This window comes from Podarcis pityusensis, assembly GCF_964106645.2.
Source record: "Podarcis pityusensis genome assembly, chromosome: 2".
NCBI lineage: Eukaryota > Metazoa > Chordata > Lepidosauria > Squamata > Lacertidae > Podarcis > Podarcis pityusensis.
In genome coordinates, this window is record NC_138029.1 from 70,412,392 (window position 1) to 70,429,748 (window position 17,357).

Sequence of the window (17,357 nt, forward strand, 5' to 3'; positions counted from 1 at the left end):
AGCCATTGCATCCCATTAAGCAATGGGATTTCAGACTCCCTGTCGGTTAGAATACTCCTACAATGGGCCTACAAGTTCAGAGAGCCCAGTAAATCTATTCAAATTAAAGCTGGATCAAATTGCCTTTCGTGCAATTACATTAATTCAGAGATGCATGGAGGGTGGTTGGCTGTGGAAGGCAGGAACATAAAGTACGTGTGACAAAAAAAATATTTTGAGGGAAAAGCGGAATGCCTTACATTTTCTTCTGGTGGGTCTTGTGGGAATCTTGCTCCTTGGTTTTTGACTATGTTCAGCGGTCTCACAATAATTAGTATTACAATATATCTATGAGGAGTGCGCCTTCCAAAAAAAGCAGCCCCACAAAACCTTAAAATGGCTCTGGTTAACATTAAAAAATGAAAACAAGTGGTGTTTTTTCTTCCCCCCCCCCCCCAATATATTTGTGTGTGTGTGTGTAAATTTTCTGTTTTACAATTTAAAATACTCATTTAAACATCCTTAAAGTATCAATGACTTCCCTTCTATTTCCATGGTTCATTTTGCATATCATAAATTCCTGCATTTACAAAAATTAAACCATTCAGTATTCCATTATTACATCCATCAAAACATTTATACTGTTGAATTTATCTTAATGCTGCCAACATTTTCAAGTGTATACAATTTACCCCCACGTACAGTTCAATAAACATTTTCCAATCTTCTCTAAACGTATGTTCTTGTTTTCTTATTCTATATGTTAAGTCTGCAAGCTGTGCATATTCTGTCAGCTTAAGTTGCCATTCTTCTTTAGTTGGGACCTCGCTCGTTTTCCATTTTTGAGTTAACAAAACACAGGCCGCAGCAAGAGTGGTTTTTTCAAGCAAGGTGAGGAAAGAGCTGCAGAAAATCCTATATAGTAATTGAACGACGGGCGCATATATACCATACATTTAAAGCACACACGTTCCTCCAAAGAATCATGGGAACTGTAGTTCATTCCTCACAGAGCTTCAATTCCCGACACCCTTATCAAACTACAGTTCCCAAGATTCTTTAGGGGATGTCATGTGCTTTAAGTATGCATTAAATCATGTATGGTGGAGTCTGCAGCCTTCTTCCACTGCTGAGCCTACCATTCCTTTGGGATGGGGGGTGGAACCTGAGCAACCTGGTCAGGACCATCAAGTCACCCAGATAGAGAAAATTTCCACCCTGAACTGTGTAAGCCAAGATGCTAACCAAAAATACTCAAGCACCTTGTTACATGTTTAAATCTGGTTGGGCAGACAGGCATCTTTTGCCTGGAGCTTCAGGAGTGGACCGGGTCAAGCCAGGGCGACAGCTGGCAGTAGGGGGATTTACCTAGGGTATTACTAAACACCCTGGGTAAATTGAGAAACACAAGCTAATTCTGGAGTCCTAATCCTCTTCCTTCCCCCAGCTGGAGTGAGGCATGTCAGTCACGCAGTGGGGACCCAGCTACCAGCCTAGAGCGCTTCCACGGCTGGCTCTGCAGAGGATGTAGAGAGCTTGACCATGGGTGAAGTGCAAAAGGTGAGTGAATTTTGATCCTCTAACAAATACTGGGGGGGGGGGGGGGGTTGTTGTAGTATTCACAGAATGACTCTTTCGGCATCTACTCTCTGGCAGGACTTGCTATCAGTCTGCTCCCCAGAACTGGTTCTACATACCCACCATGATGACTATCTACACTTAATATCTGCAACATGGGGGCTGCAACAATGTGTTGTGGGTGTTCACTGTTTCAGTCAGCCATGCCTTCCACGGCAATACTCCCTTCTGTTCCTCCGTGGCCTGTTTTTTCCTCCCCGCCCCCCAACCGCTACTGAAAGTCAGCCAGAATTCTGTGCCTGCTGCACCATCTGTCCTCACTGGGCTGTTTTGGGGATCTCCATCACCACCACCGAAATATTTCTGGTACTTCTGTAAACCTTGAGGTTCCTGCCGATAATCTCCCTCTTGTTCATGGATGGCACCATTTTGGCTACATGAGCAACAGCACTCAACCTCTCAACACAACACAAATGGAATGGTAACCTGAAGCTGCAAAATGCCACCCTGGTGCCCATGGTGGAGGCTGGTGGGACCGTTCATGGGTGAGAGGAGCAGGGGGAATGAGGGTGGTCAAAACAAGGCTATTAAATAATCTAAGGCCTGTGAAAGTGTGGGGGAGTGGACTGTTATTATGATGATTATTTTATTATTGGGCTGTCTGTTAGCATGCTTATTATTATGTTTTTATCACTGATGTTCTATAAAGTATTTTTCATGTTCTACATAGCCTTGATAAAGGATGGTATATAAATTGTTGTTGTTGTGAATGGTATATAAATTGTTTTTGTTTTTGTTGTTATTTTATTTGTTCCCCATCCATCTGACTGGGTTGCCCACACATTCTCGAGCAACTTACATTAAAACATAATAAAACATTACATAATAATCATCATCACAAATTGAGAAAGCTGAACTTTGAGATGTTTCTCTGAAGCTGGTAAAAGCTGGTAAAATGGCCCCATTGTCAGCTGAAGACTGGTGGGTAAAATCAAGTGACTGTGTAAGGATGAAGGCTCTAAAAACATGGTGGGCCTTCTCTAGGAGTCGGTAGCTAGAATAAAGATCCCAGCCAGTAAATGCTGCTTTTGCGCCTAGGGCCTTCTCTCCGTCATCCAGAAGCTTAAAGGCTCTGAAGAGCAGGAGTTGCGAATTGTCCTCCTCGGGCTGGACAATGCCGGAAAGACTACTTTGCTCAAGAGCCTGGCATCGGAAGAAGTCAGCACCATTACCCCCACACAGGTAAGCACAGCAGCAAAGGAGATCAGCACTGAGGGATTGGGATGGGGTGTGCGGCAAGGAGGAATTGGATAACCAGTTACATAAAGTCAATGGAGCAGATTGGCAGTCAGGATCCTAACCAACCCCCTGCTGTTACGCTCCTCTCATCCCCACAGTGTGGAGCTCAGACACACCAGCAATAGCACCTTGGCTCTCTCAGAGCAACCCATCCCCTGTGCTGTTCAGGCAAGCCTTGTAGCTAAGACATTGCATTGGGACGAGGGAGGAGGAGTTGCTTTTAAGTTTCTAATATATGGGCATATTTGATGAAAAGGTTGCCCATCTTCTGAGTTCTCATCACCAACTGGGCCACATACAAATTCTGTGTAGCTTGCAGCAGCGCAACGGGGTGGGGATTCTTCAGCATAGGAAGCATGCGGTCCCTGCTATGCCTCTCCCCTATCCAACCTCTTCTGATTCCTTTTGTGAAGGGATTCAACATCAAGAGTGTCCACTCTCATGGCTTCAAGCTCAATGTCTGGGACATAGGAGGGCAGCGGGCGATCCGGGCCTATTGGAAGAAGTACCTGGGCAGCACAGACCTTCTGGTGAGTGTGGGGCTCAGCCCCTAAAACTGCCTTTGTAGAAATTTGACTGCTGGAACCACACAAGTTACCAAATTAAGGCAAGGCTAGCCCTAATATCCAGTGCCCTCCAGACAGCCTTTTCGCTGTACATTCATAACTGCTTATGTTCATCATGGTATTGGGGACAGGGGACGGCTGCACACGATCCCATGTTCAATACTGTTACATCTGCAAAAGTTTTGGGGTGGATATACTGCTTTGTTTCCAATTGATACATGTCCCATTGCTGAAAGCATTTAACTTTTCATGCTACAAATGTTCCAGATTTGGTGTGGTTTTTTGGTCCTACTTTTGTTCCGTTGTAATGCAAACATTCGCCTCCAGGTGGCAATAGTGTGGTAGCACTGAGCAAGCATCACACAACAACTAATAAAGTGGAATGATGTGTGGATGCTCAAGCATAAATCCACCTCTCATGTGCTATTATTGTATCAATGACATGTTGCACATGCAATGGAACCACCAATCTGAAAGGCTTTAGGCAGTGCCAGCTGATCGGCCTCAGATTGCAGAATTTAGAAGGTATTATCAAAGGACAACTAACTGTTATTTTATTTACTTTATTATTGTGCTTCTACAGCCGCAATGTGTGGAGGGGGTGAGTAGGGCACCATTTGGATTTCATACCTTAGAAAGCAAGATGTCTTGGGGCTGCCTTAAAAGAACCAAAAAGCTTTAGGAGTTGGTAAGAGGAGCTAGGACCAAAGGAATAGTGCTGGGCTGTAGATGATTCCCTTCTTTTCCTCATTTCAGATCTATGTTATTGACAGTGCTGACCAGAAACGCTTTGAGGAGACTGGGCAGGTAGGATAGACAGTTTACCTCCTCCAATCCCATAATTCTACCTATGGCAGGAATTTGGTAATCTGGACTGTGGAGAACTGCACACCTGGGAATGAGTGTTGTGAGGGGTGAAAATATTGTCAAATAATAGCAGAGTCTAGAAGTAGAACCCAGTGTTCAGAATGCTTGCTTGGTGTCTTAACCTCACATCTCCTTCTCCTTACCCCCTTTAGCTTAGCGGGTTCAGAAGGTATGGATCATGGGAGAATCAACTGTACAGTGGTACCTCGGGTTAAGTACTTAATTCGTTCCGGAGGTCCGTACTTAACCTGAACTTGTTCTTAACCTGAAGCACCACTTTAGCTAATGGGGCCTCCTGCTGCCGCTGCGCCACTGGAGCACGCTTTCTGTTCTCATCCTGAAGCAAAGTTCTTAACCTGAAGCACTATTTCTGGGTTAGTGGAGTGTGTAACCTGAAGCGTATGTAACCTGAAGCGTATGTAACCCGAGGTACCACTGTATTATGACCACCACCCGCCCTGTGCTCATAGCAGTTAACAAGGAACAGCTATGACACATCCCTTGAAGGACAAGACCCTACCCCTCTGGGTTTACCATTCAAAAAAGGAGTTTGTGAAAAAGAGTACATTACAAGTACTAGTTCTAGGTAGAGGTGATGACAATTTGTGCCTGAATGCCACAGCTAGCAATATAACCTCCTCTGGGTGGGTCTTGATGTAACTTTGATTCTGATGAGCCTGTTCAGAATCCACTGCGTTCTCTTTATCTTTGGCAGGAGTTGTCCGAACTAGTGGAAGATGAGAATCTCACGGGTGTCCCATTGTTGGTGTTTGCTAACAAGCAGGATCTAGCAACAGCATCCCCCGCAGCAGAGATTGCTGAAGGGCTCAACCTGCACACGTACCGAGACCGGCCATGGCAAATCCAAGCTTGCTCAGCCTTATCTGGTGAAGGCATTCAGGTATGAAGGGGTGTGTTGTGTCTGTGAGATAACGTGGCACATCGTGAAGTTCTGTAGGGAGTGGGAAAGGGAGGTGCTCATGGCTGGAATCAGAGCCCAGAAAGTGCTGCCAATCACTGTCTCTCTTTTATCTATCTAGGATGGGATGAACTGGATTTGCAGCGAGATCACAAGTCGGAAAAAATGAAAATGCTGAGCGTAGGAATGGATTTTCATATCTACAGAATCCCCAGAGGCCACGGCCTCAGTCTTAGTGGTGCACAAAAGTTCATAGCAGAAGGTACCATCAGGACCTGGCCCAAGATTCAAAGATGAGAAAGGATGTTGAGCTGAAATGATTTCCTGAGTTTTCTGAAATATCTGACCTAATAAGTAAATCTCCTCCTGCAAGCATACCGTAATAAGGGATGCAACACTAGATTTTTGAAAATCATCCTGGAACTATAATTGTGATCATGTCACAAAATGGCGAAAATGAACTTAAAAGCAAAAGATCCATATTCTCACTGGACAGATACTGACTATTGACTCTGCAAACAACCTGGTATGATAAGCTCACCTTATTAATGTACTAGATACACCGTTACTTTCAAATAAGCTGTACAAAACGTTTGCACTTGGCCATCACTGGACTCCATGAATGAATTCTACAGCTTCCAGCCTTGCACTTCTATTTACATTCCCTTTTGCATTTACTAATGACAGCACAAGTTCTCTAAGGCTAAATAGCTTTACAATTTCCTTCATTCCTAACTGGGCCACAAAATCCACAGGAAACAAGCCAGGCACACAGATCTCTAGGGAAAACATTTTCCCCTGTGTTAATACCCTCTCCTGTAGAACTGACCTGGAAGAGCTGCTGCAGAAAAGAATCCCTGAAAATTGTGCGGTGGAACTATGTGCAATTCCTGAGCCTCCTACAAAAGACAGAGAAAAATTAGACTGTCCACTTCTCTGGACTGGAAAACAAAAGCACCACCCTGCCAAAGTTTTATCTACCCATGAAGATCTTTGTAGGGGAAAGCAGGGGGAAAGATTGCACACCCTAAACGTGAATATGCTCCGGCTCATTTAGGAACTCCCATCAGATCCTGTCCAGAGGTGGAGCCATAACAGGGGCAATTTTGTTTCAATGAAGTGGCCTGTAGTCTCTAGGCTGGTAATTTCTGAATTCTTGGTTCAAAAGATGGGTTAACTGGGACATATTTCTCACTGCTATATTGGAGTTGTTTGTCTTCAATACCAGGATACACAGATCAAATGAGGGGGCCTCTGGTTGTTTCCACACTAGCCATTTTCTTTGATTGTACATCAAGCAAACTCTGTTTTTGTGGTGTTATCACTAGTGCCAACCCATTGCACATCAGGGTTTTCTGTGTTCCATCTTTTTCCATTCCTGGTTTGTAGTGATATTTTTTGTCTCAAAATGCAGTTCCTGCACAAATAGAACTACAATATCCCTGAGGTTTCTAAGGGCTACCATCCATTTAGTCAATAGATTACTCCTTGCTCATTTGAAAATGGCTAGTTGCTCTTGCTCACTCCTGGCCAAGGAATTCCTGGAAGTAAACCACACTAAATTCAATAGGACATATTTCTTTGTAGACGTGATTATGATCGTGTTGTTAGCCCTTAATTAGTCAGTTCTTGTTTCCTGGAAAGGAGCTTTAATTGTTGTCCAAGCAATAGCTCCTTACATTTTACTTTTTTATTCTGCTACGGTAATTGTACCAACATTTAGAAGAATAAATTGCTGTGGCTTCAAAAAAGGAAATCAATTAAAGCCATTTAAAGGAACGGGAACTAATTAAGGGTCAGTTCTCTGGGCCCCTGCTACTAGAGAACAAGAAGCAACTAATTGGCTATTTTAAAAGAAAGGGGCAGGGAGAAACCTATTCATTAAAGGTACAGTTGCAGGGGAACGTCCCTCTAAGTGAAGATACAATAGGATCTTGCCAGATTTTTATGGACAATATAGCACTATGTCAAGTGCTGTGTGGAACCATAATTTTTATTTCTGCTTCCAGCTGACTGTAGTTAAGTAATGCCTTGTGTAGTTAAGTAAAGTACTAGTGTCAAATCAACTTCTAGCTGAAAAGACAATGAAATGAGGACAGTTCAAAACTAACCAAGGGAAAGGCACATAGATACATACTGTTATGAGTTTGATTGGGGAGGAAGTAGACTGTATGTGAATTCCTTCTATCTCTTGGATCCAGCAAGTGTTAAAATATAAGCCAAGCTGGCTTCCTGGCTGAGGTGATAGCCTCGGTAATGGGCCATTAAGGGAAACAAAGGAAAGGGGCTCTGTGTGAGACGGCACATGAGTGCCCCACCAGCTTGTGGTTAGTTAAAAGGATGAAGCCAGAGTTTAGAGTTGAGTTGCAGTGATGTGAGTTAGAGAGTAAAGCAGCAAGCTGGGCGAAGACAGAGAGACAGAGCAATGTTGGATGTCTGTAAACTCCAAGGCTGTGGCTATGGGAGAAACAAGAGCCTTTTGGGATGTTAATGCTGTGAACCCCTCCTTTGTAGGCTAAGATTGTATATATGTGTAAATAAACTGTATATCCTAAAGGCACCACAGTCTCCACTCTGCCTCATTCCCAAAACGAAACACGAACCCTGGGTAAGTGCATGGAATCCCTGGAATCTCGCATCTCTCGATTTGGGTGGCGTGCAACAATACATTAGAATCCTATTGGAACAACGAAAGAGGCACAGTCACATGTAGCTCCGTGCCGGATGCAAAGTAATGTTGTTTGGATGGTTAGCCAATCTAAGTTGTGAAAAAAAAAGCAAACCAAATTAGGAGGACTCAGCCTGTCCTCCACTTTGCAGATGAAGTCATTTGTATTCCTTTGGACCTGGATGCCACATTCAGTTACTGAGAAGATCAGGGTTGCAAACTTGAATAAAAGGTTGTGGGAGCCCAGGTAAGCCCCGCCCTGCATAATCGATCATATGACACAGTTCAAACACACCATTTGAAAGAAAATGCCCATCAACTTTTGGGGGGCCTGCAAGTATTTTATTGTGGGGGCCGAAGCCCCCACGGCCTCTAAGAGTTGGCTCCTTTGGAGAGGATTGTGGCTAGATCTATGTAGCATTCTGACAAGACGAGAGCCCCACCACTACTGGTTTTGACACATATCTTTCAGAGGGGAGCTGTCTTGTTTGATAGGAGATGTTAATTGCTTCCTTAAGGGATGGAGAGACACCCGCTCCTGCCTTAGAAGGGCCTCTCCTAAAAAAAAAACAAAAAACCCCAAAATACAGAGAGTCCAGTTTAAAGTTGAGCAAGGTGTTAGAGAAGACACGAGTTATTGAGTGGTGGGGATTCCCAAGAACCTTTACGGCTTCTCACTGGGCTGGGGGCCTGGAAATTGCTTTGGTTGCGCTCGTGAACAGCTGTGCTGGGAAATGAAGCTGCGGGTGGGGGCATCCCTGAGGATTGCCCTGGAGCTCTAAGCAGGCTTTAGAACCACCCACTCCTCAATTCAGTCCCTTACTCAACCAGGAGGGAAGCGGAGGGAAGAAGTCGGCCGAGAAACAGCTCACAACCACCTTGCTAACAACCCCCATATTGCAGATTGGAGGGCGGGTGCTGCGGAGGCTGAGAACGAGCAGTCCACGGAAACCTTGCAGCGCCCGATCTTTCCGGGGTGGGGGCAGCAGAGGAGGAGGCGCGACTTCTAACTGCCCCGCTCCAACCACTCGCAAGCCGACACGTTGCGCTCTCGGAACCCCGGAAGGCGGTAGCAGGAGGACACGTTTCACTCTTCACTTTTCCTATCTCTACAGCCGCTGGGGGGCGGAGTTCCGGCCTACAGAGACCGGAGAGTTTCCGACGTCGATGGTTTCGGTTGCCTTGGTTCCCTTTCCTTTTTACCTCCGGGCGAAGGGTCGACCGGAAGCAGGAAGAAGAAGGGCAGGAGGGAGTAGGATGGTCGTGGGTCGGGGAGGCGGTGGATCCGCGCGGTGCCTGCGGGGGTCGGCGGCCGCCATGGCGCTGCCGCCCCTTCTCTTCCTCCAGCTCCTCCTGGCCGGGTCGGTGCCTCGAGGGGCTGCGGAGCTCACAGACGGCAACAGCGAGCACCTGAAAAGAGAGCACTCGCTCATCAAGCCTTACCAGGGTGCGTGGGGTGGGCAGGGGCTGCTGCCCCCCGACTCTTCCGCCCCTTCCTTCTCGCCCGCCTTTCTCGAGCCTTTCTCCATCCTGGTTGCCCCGGTTAACGTTCAGGTCGCGTTGGGCCGAGGGGAAGACTTGGTTTTGACACTTCAGGCAGTAGAGAGGAAAACCAAAGGGCCGCGAAGACAGTACTATTCGTTTTGCACACATTCTCGAAGGACCCTCATAAATAACCAGGCGGGACCTTTCTGTGCCCAGGACAGCCCCTTCAGTTTGAAGGCCAGGAGGGGCAGGGCGGGGGTCGATTGGAGACTGTGGTTTGTGTAATACGCAGATCTTACAGAGCCAGAGGAAAGCCCCAGTTGCCTGGTAAATAATATATTATAAATTAGTAGAGATGTCCATCAAGTTGCCATGAATAATCAGTTTCTGCTGATTATACATGGCCAAAGAACTGGGAGAACAAGTGAACAGTTCCCATCATTTTTGTGAGGTGGTGGTTTTGTGCCTAGTCTATAACTTCTGGTTTCCATGGTATCTTCTTTGTTTTAGGGGTTGGCTCCAGTTCAATGCCCCTCTGGGATTTCCAGGGGAGTACAATGCTGACCAGCCAGTATGTTCGATTGACCCCTGATGAGCGCAGTAAGGAGGGTTCAATCTGGAACCGAGTGGTGAGTGTGTTTTCAGCATGGAAAAAGTGGTAGTGGGATGAGACTAGCAGTGATCATGCCTGCTTAACAATACCCAAAGTGTGAATCATTCTCAAAAGTGCTTACTCAAAAGGGCTACTATATTCTGTCTTCTAGCCCTGCTTCCTAAAGGATTGGGAGCTCCATGTCCATTTCAAGATCCATGGAATAGGCAAGAAAAATCTGCACGGAGATGGTTTTGCTCTGTGGTATACTCGGGAGCGCCTTACTGCAGGTACTGAAGTGGGTTGAATAGTCAGGGTGGTATCCCACTGTGATGAATTCTGGGCCCCCAAATGCAGTTATAAGTGCATAGTTTCTGAGCTACGTTGCTTAAATTAGCATAGCATTATAAGGTGCAGCAAGTCTTTCTGAGTTCAGTGATATTTATTCCCATATATATAAATATATATGGAATTGCAGCCTTATGCCTCTTCCCATATATATTTGTGTAGAGGGATGTTTTTAAATGGAGAAACATTCAGTCATGTGAGCTCCTACCTGCGGTCTGTAGTGGCACAGCCCAGACAGGTTTGCCATCTCAGTGAAAACTAGGCCTTCATAGTAAGCTCTTAAGAATGTTGGGTGAGCACTGCTGCATAGTCTTCTGGGAATTCTTAATTACATATCAGCTCATTGTTGCTTGAGAATGTGTGTGCAAATGCTTTATTGTTGTTTCACAACTAGATCTAAATTCTTACATACTTGACATGTTTCTATAGGAGATAATGCATGTGCCATAGTAGAAAAGCTGCTATTTAAGAAGTGGGGGGACATTCATCATAGTTATATTCTTTGTGCATAATGTTTGAAAATAATACAACCTTTCTTACATTTGCTGGCAACATTCAAGTGCTTCAAACTGTATGGAAATAATGATGCTCTCTACAGATTAATCTGCAGAGTTCTGCCTGGCTGGATTATGTTGTTCAATGGTGCAAGGATGCAGATCTAGTCACCATACTCTGCTTTGTCCTGCTCAGGCCCTGTCTTTGGCAGCAAAGATAACTTCCATGGACTGGCAATTTTCCTGGACACTTACCCAAATGATGAAGCTACAGAGGTAAGTAATGACACACACTGGCTTTGAGGGTTGCTTGTACTTGCAAGCCAAGTACAGTCGTACCTCGGAAGTCGAACGGAATCCGTTCCAGAAGTCAGTTTGACTTCCAAAACGTTTGGAAACCAAGGTGTGGTTTCCGATTGGCTGCAGGAAGCTCCTGCAGCCAATCAGAAGCTGCGTAGGACGTTTGGGCTCCAAAGAACTTTTGCAAACTGGAACATTCACTTCTGGGTTTGCTGCATTCAGGAGCCAAAATGTTTGACTCGCAAGGCGTTTGGATCCAAGGTACAACTTTATGGGGTTTAATATTAACTAACTGGAATTGTCTCACAGACAAGTGGAGCTTCCATATGCATATATATTTGCTTCACAAGTATTTAGGGTAAGAGCTACATGCAGAAGATTTAAAACCATGCTACTTTTATTGTGCAGCGTGTATTTCCATACATCTCTGCCATGGTGAACAATGGATCCCTGGCATACGACCATAGCAAAGATGGTCGCTGGACAGAGCTGGCAGGCTGCACAGCTGACATTCGTAATCGGAACCATGACACTTTTTTGGCTATCCGTTACTCCCGGGGACGTCTGACAGTAAGTTGGCTGGGGTACTACGTTGAATGCATTCTTCATGGGTTGCCTTAGGTGGGGAACCTTTTTGTCCCAGTGGGCCAGATTCAAATTTTCCCCCCGCAACTCCATGGGCCAATTTTGACAACTCGCCTTTCAATCATTTGGAAGTACCAAGCATTGAGTTTGCAAAATGCTTTGTTTAGTGGTTTTCAAGTGCCTGACAACCACCTAGTTGGGTGTTTGGGAAAAGCTATGCAATGGGAATCAACAATGCCTGCAAAGCAGCTTCCAGTAGGTGTTGTTGGGGTAGTCAATGGTCAAGGATGAAAGCTGTAGTCCACGACATTTGGAGAGGTCCAGTTTGGGGAAGGTATCAAGAAATACAAAAGGAAGGTACAAAATATAGAACCAATTGTCCAGACAATATAGTATGGTATGGTCAATTTCTCTTCCTCAGAATTGAAGCTCTAGTGTGCTTGTAAGGTTTTTTATGTGGTTGGGAGAGTGAAATTTGGGTTGTTCTTCGCATCCAAGATGACACGTATTTTGCAGGTGATGACTGATGTGGAGGACAAAAATGAATGGAAAAATTGCTTTGATGTTGCTGGAGTCCGCCTGCCCACTGGTTACTTCTTTGGGGCTTCTGCTGGTACAGGCGATCTATCTGGTAAGGGCTGCTTGCCAAAAAGGAGGAATTGGCTCTGTTGCGTAGATCTAGTGTTATAGGTAAAGTAGAGCCATTTTTAGGTAAAGTGAAGACAATAACATTTGTACTATTGAACTGGGTACTAGAGGATCTTAAGTCAACTTCCTGAATTAATAGCTTCTTTATTTTAAAAAAAGTCTTCTTTCTCTAAGAGATGGCATTTTAAATAAGCTGTACCACCACATTGCAACTTGATGTCTTTGTTTCCTAGACAATCATGACATCATCTCAATGAAGTTATTTCAGCTGATGGTAGAACATCCACCAGAGGAAGAAAACATTGACTGGACAAAAATTGAGCCTAGTGTCAGCCTTCTCAAGTCACCAAAAGGTGAGTTCTTAGTACTTTTGCTTTGAATGCTCATGAAGCAAACGGGAGATCGCTCCCTCGTGTGAGGAAGCATCCCCATATCTCTTCAGGGCATGCTAAATGGTCAGCATTCACTTTCATGGAGTTGTGCTTGACCCTTTATTAGCTTGAAGTGGCAGACTGAAATGAAAATCTTGATCCTGTTTACTAGGGAGCACTTAGAAATCCCAGTGCAATGACAGCTGTAATCTTAAACATACGTTCTAGTATTTATGTCCTTCCGAATTCAGTGAAATCCTCTGAGTAAATATTTATTCATGTGTTATGAACATTTGTAATCCCAAGTTGGGATTGTTGTAAAATGTGTTTACTTGGATAAGCATAAAATCTGTATCATGTTGCTGGCTTGAATTTAATTCTGGGTATAATTCTCCAGAAGCTCTCTTCTGCAGCTCAGAATTTTGACAATCTGTAATCCTGTTCCTGCATTCAAACAATGTGTATTTTGTAAAGAAATGTGCTATGGTGCATGTTGGAAGCACAAGAGGTCCAGAAGGTGACAACATGAGAAAAGGCCTTTTCTGCAGTGGCTCCCCTCCTGTGGGATGTTCTCCTCAGGGAGGCTCGCCTGGTGCCTTCTTGAATATTTAGGACCAGGCAAAAACATTCCTCTTCTCCCAGGCCTTTGGCTAATTAGCCATTCTATGTCCTTTTAAACTGTAGGTGGGGGTTATTGCTTTGTTTGCTAGTTTCTTATGTATTTTTGTGTTTTATATTGTAAACTGTCCTGTGATCCTTAGGTGAAGGGAGATATAGAAATTTAATAAAATAATAATAATAATAAAAGTTGGAATTGATTAAAAAATACTTTAAAATGTGTATAGGTATGCATGTGCCATCCATACCCCAGTGATCCCCATCTGCTCCACCATCCATGAGTATAAAGATATGAAGGGAGTTTTACATTTATTATTATTTTATTATATTTCTATCCCACCCTCTCTCCCCAGGGCGGTAAACATATCCACAATTGGGGGTGGGGATTCTAAAAGCAGCTACAGTTAAAAACATTATTTCATCCCATGGTATCAGTTGCCAAGAGCAGTATTCTTCAGTCACTAAATGCCTGGACACACAGGAATGTTTTCAGATTCCTAGTGAATGGTTCACCTCACTAGAGAGGACATTCCACAAATTAGTAGCCACCACTGAAAAGGCCCTGTCATGGGTTAATACCAACCAGTCTGCCTCTGTGGCGGCACCACTGAGAACATCATTTTATCACCGTTGTCTGAGCATACTTAGAAGCATTCTTGTGATCAGGAACCTTGATAACGCACAGTAGCTGATCACAGGGAGATTTCCAAGTGCATTCAGCCAAATGTGCTTAGAAGCCCCTTTTCAGGCCTTCCTGCTCAATGCAAGACAGCTGAGGGTGGAACAGAGCAATATTTGGAGACCTGTGGCATGCCTTCTTCTCTTTCCCCTACACACTCTGTGCATTCTTGGCAGTGTTAGAAACTCAGATATATAAACTAGGCACCAAATGGCTCCTAATACTAGGCTTACATTTACCAAAATAGAATGCCTTGTTGATATTTTGGGGCCAGATGGCTTGAAATTCATATTTTTCAATACGACTTTTCGGTTCTTAAAATTCATTCTGATTGTGCAGATAAAATATAGCAACGCAGGTTGTGTTGTTAGTGTGTGAAAACAGTCAGGATCCAAGGATCCTCAGGCATGCACCACCAGAGGATGGGAGACGTCAGGTGCCATTCTGGCACCCGGGTATCTTCACTTGGTCACAAGTGGCCAGTAGCCAGGTGCAAAATGCGCCTGGCTCCTGGCAAATTTCGACCGCTGATTCTTAGGGATTGTATTAACCCATTTCCTGGGGTTAATTAGCCTGAGAGTGTGATGTGTGTTGTAAAATCTCTCTCTCTCCGCTTCTCTTTCCCATCCCCTCTCCTTTAGATAACGTGGATGACCCGACAGGAAACTTCCGCAGTGGGCCCTTGACGGGCTGGAAGGTGTTCCTCTTGCTCCTGTGTTCTCTGCTTGGCATCATTGTTTGTGCCGTGGTGGGAGCCGTGGTCTTCCAGAAACGCCAGGAGCGGAACAAGCGATTTTACTAGAGGGGGAAGCAAGCCCACATTCTGGGCATTTGGGAATATTTTTTACAGGGGGGAGGGAGAATTGTATAGACTCTGGCTTCGAAAAGGCTCTTTCAGAGAAATACACGGATTATTTTCATATCTTTTCCCCCCACCTGGCAGCACAAGCCCGACAACATATGTCAGAACAATCAGGAAGGTAGGGGGAGCACCTTTTCTGTCTTTCTGAATATTATTCAGAGCCGTCAGCCCCTCTTTAACACCTTTTTTAAAAAGGGGGGAAAGAACTGTGGTTAGAGGTGGGTTTTCCCCCTCTATGGGGCATGACTCTGTATCCCAGCTAGTATGTGCTGGTGTTTCTCTAACAGGGCAATATTTCCAGAGTCCTGCTAACTGCTGGCAGCAATTTTCTTGCCTGGCCCGTAAGCCGCCTTCAAGGTGGGTGTTTTGAACTGAATGTATTTTGTAATCTCACTGGCCCTGGTACTTCCTTTTAGTACCAGCTCTTTCTCTACTGCTGAAAGTGAGACTAATTTACACCAAAACAACTGGTGACTATCAAATGTGATCTCTCCCGCCCCCGCCCCCCTTTGGTGATGGAACCTGTGATTACATTGGTCTGAGAGAGTGGGAACTTGATTTTTTTCAGTTACTGTGGAGCATATGCCAAAATTTGGTCACAGACATTCAGGTCCTGCTCTGAATCATCGCATTAAACTTCTGAACGAGGTGGTTCTGGTGGTGGGACCTTGCCATAGCCACATAGCTGCGTGTGGATCTGCAAGATGATGGGTGAAAGAGAGGGTGTGTGAAATAAAAGTGGAAAACTGACCTCAGCTGCTGTTTGTCTTAATTTTATGGAGTACAAGTAAGAATGGTGGGTTAATGGGGCCTTTAATGTGATGTAGCCTTGTGGCTTGGGCTCATGTTGGACTCGGTATGTATCCCTTCACACTGCAGGTGGTGAATTATTTTCAGTGAATTATTAGAAATGTAGGTGTGTAAGGAGTTCAGTGAGAAAAAGAGCCTTATTAACTGCATTTTTAGGTGCAGAAAGATTTGCAATCTTTTTGCTCACTTCTCAACTCAGTAAGTAAGGTAAGTGTTCTTCATGTTTAATAATTGGAAAAGTTAGAGGTTATTTAACATAGATCACTTTCCCTTAAAGAACAATATTAAAATGATTTAAGTAAATAAATGATAAAGCAAGGGCATGTATATACACATGCTGCCAGCTGCTTATTCCTGTGCTATGGAAGGCTCTTGTGCTGTTGGCCCTACACTCTTGTCAGTGTCTTTTGCTACAGCCAGGCAGGTGTTTCTAAAAGAGGAGCTTCTGAAGAGCAGTTTGAAGGTAATCCAGACCTTTAGTCTTATAATCTAAAAGACATGACACGCAAGGAAAAAATATGAAAAGGGAGGAGGAAACACACTCATACACCAGTTCTTAAAGTTATAGTTCAGTTAAGATGGAAACAGTTTAGGTCAGGCTTCCTTAACCTCTGCCCTCCAGATGTTTTGAGACTACAATTCCCGTTATCCCTGAACACTGGTCCTGCTAGCTAGGGATCATGGGAGTTGTAGGCCAAAAACATCTGAAGGGCCAAGGTTGAGGAAGCCTGGTTTAGGTAGTTGGCAGTATTGTTGCCATTAGGTAATAGTTGAGGGAAGACCAGATGCAGATGGCTTCTTAGCAGGGCAGATGGAAGGAATATGTTCTCTGAAGCCTGAAAGTATGATAAGTATAATGATAACAACTTTCCACTGGGCAATGATATCTGATTTATGAAAATACTTATATACCTCTATATCATAAAAATATATCAAAGTGGTTTATAAAAATATAAAACCAGTCAAATCAAAACATTTAAAGCCAAAAAATTAAAAACAAACAACAATAGACCATGTTGTGAACTACCCTGATATGTTGTGAATCACCCTGAGATCTATCAGTATAGGGCGTTATGCAAATATAATTAATAAAAATTGTGTGGAGTGTACTCTTAACTGTTTGCATCGGCCTGGCTCAACATAAAAGTTTTCAGCAGATATTTAAAAGCTGGCATAGAAGGAGCCTGCTGACACACTTCTGCCCACCTCTGTGCTTGTTCTTAGAATCACAGAATTGTAGAGTTGGAAGAGACCCCAAGGGGCATCTTAGTCCAACCCCTTGCAATGCAGGAATCTCAACTAAAGTATCCATGATGGATGCTCATCCAACCTCTGCTTAAAAAACCAGTGAAGGAGAGTCCATCACCTGGGGTCATCTATTCCACTGTCAAACAACTCTTACCACAGAAAGCTCTTCCTAATGTTGCATAGTTGGAATTGCCTTCCTTGTAACTTGAATCCATTGGTTCAAGCCCTACATTCCCGAGCAGGAGAAAACAAGCTTGCTCCATCTTCCATGTGACAGCTCTTGAGATATTTGAAGGTGGTTGTTGTTTAGTCATTTAGTCGTGTCCAACTCTTCGTGACCCCATGGACCAGAGCATGCCAGGCACTTCTGTTTTCCACTGCCTCCTGCAGTTTGGTCAAACTCATGCTGGTAGCTTCGAGAACACTGTCCAACCATCTCGT

General features: G+C 44.4%; 2 protein-coding genes across 2 annotated transcripts; both read left to right on the forward strand.

Moving 5' to 3' along the window:
• Window positions 1-1,167: 1,167 nt before the first annotated feature.
• On the forward strand, window positions 1,168-8,879 carry LOC308471886 (ADP-ribosylation factor-like protein 3). Its single transcript, XM_080996176.1, has 6 exons — window positions 1,168-1,539; window positions 2,656-2,799; window positions 3,270-3,386; window positions 4,179-4,229; window positions 5,005-5,190; window positions 5,330-8,879. The coding sequence occupies exons 1-6, from the start codon at window positions 1,522-1,524 to the stop codon at window positions 5,375-5,377; spliced, it is 564 nt and encodes a 187-aa protein (XP_080852302.1). The 5' UTR covers window positions 1,168-1,521; the 3' UTR covers window positions 5,378-8,879.
• A 149-nt stretch (window positions 8,880-9,028) lies between these two features.
• On the forward strand, window positions 9,029-15,608 carry LMAN2 (lectin, mannose binding 2). The gene is made up of 8 exons (XM_080996172.1): window positions 9,029-9,323; window positions 9,872-9,990; window positions 10,126-10,243; window positions 10,992-11,071; window positions 11,504-11,665; window positions 12,197-12,311; window positions 12,562-12,681; window positions 14,638-15,608. Exons 1-8 carry the CDS (start codon window positions 9,044-9,046, stop codon window positions 14,796-14,798), a joined length of 1,155 nt encoding a protein of 384 aa, XP_080852298.1. The 5' UTR covers window positions 9,029-9,043; the 3' UTR covers window positions 14,799-15,608.
• The last annotated feature ends 1,749 nt before the right edge of the window (window positions 15,609-17,357 follow it).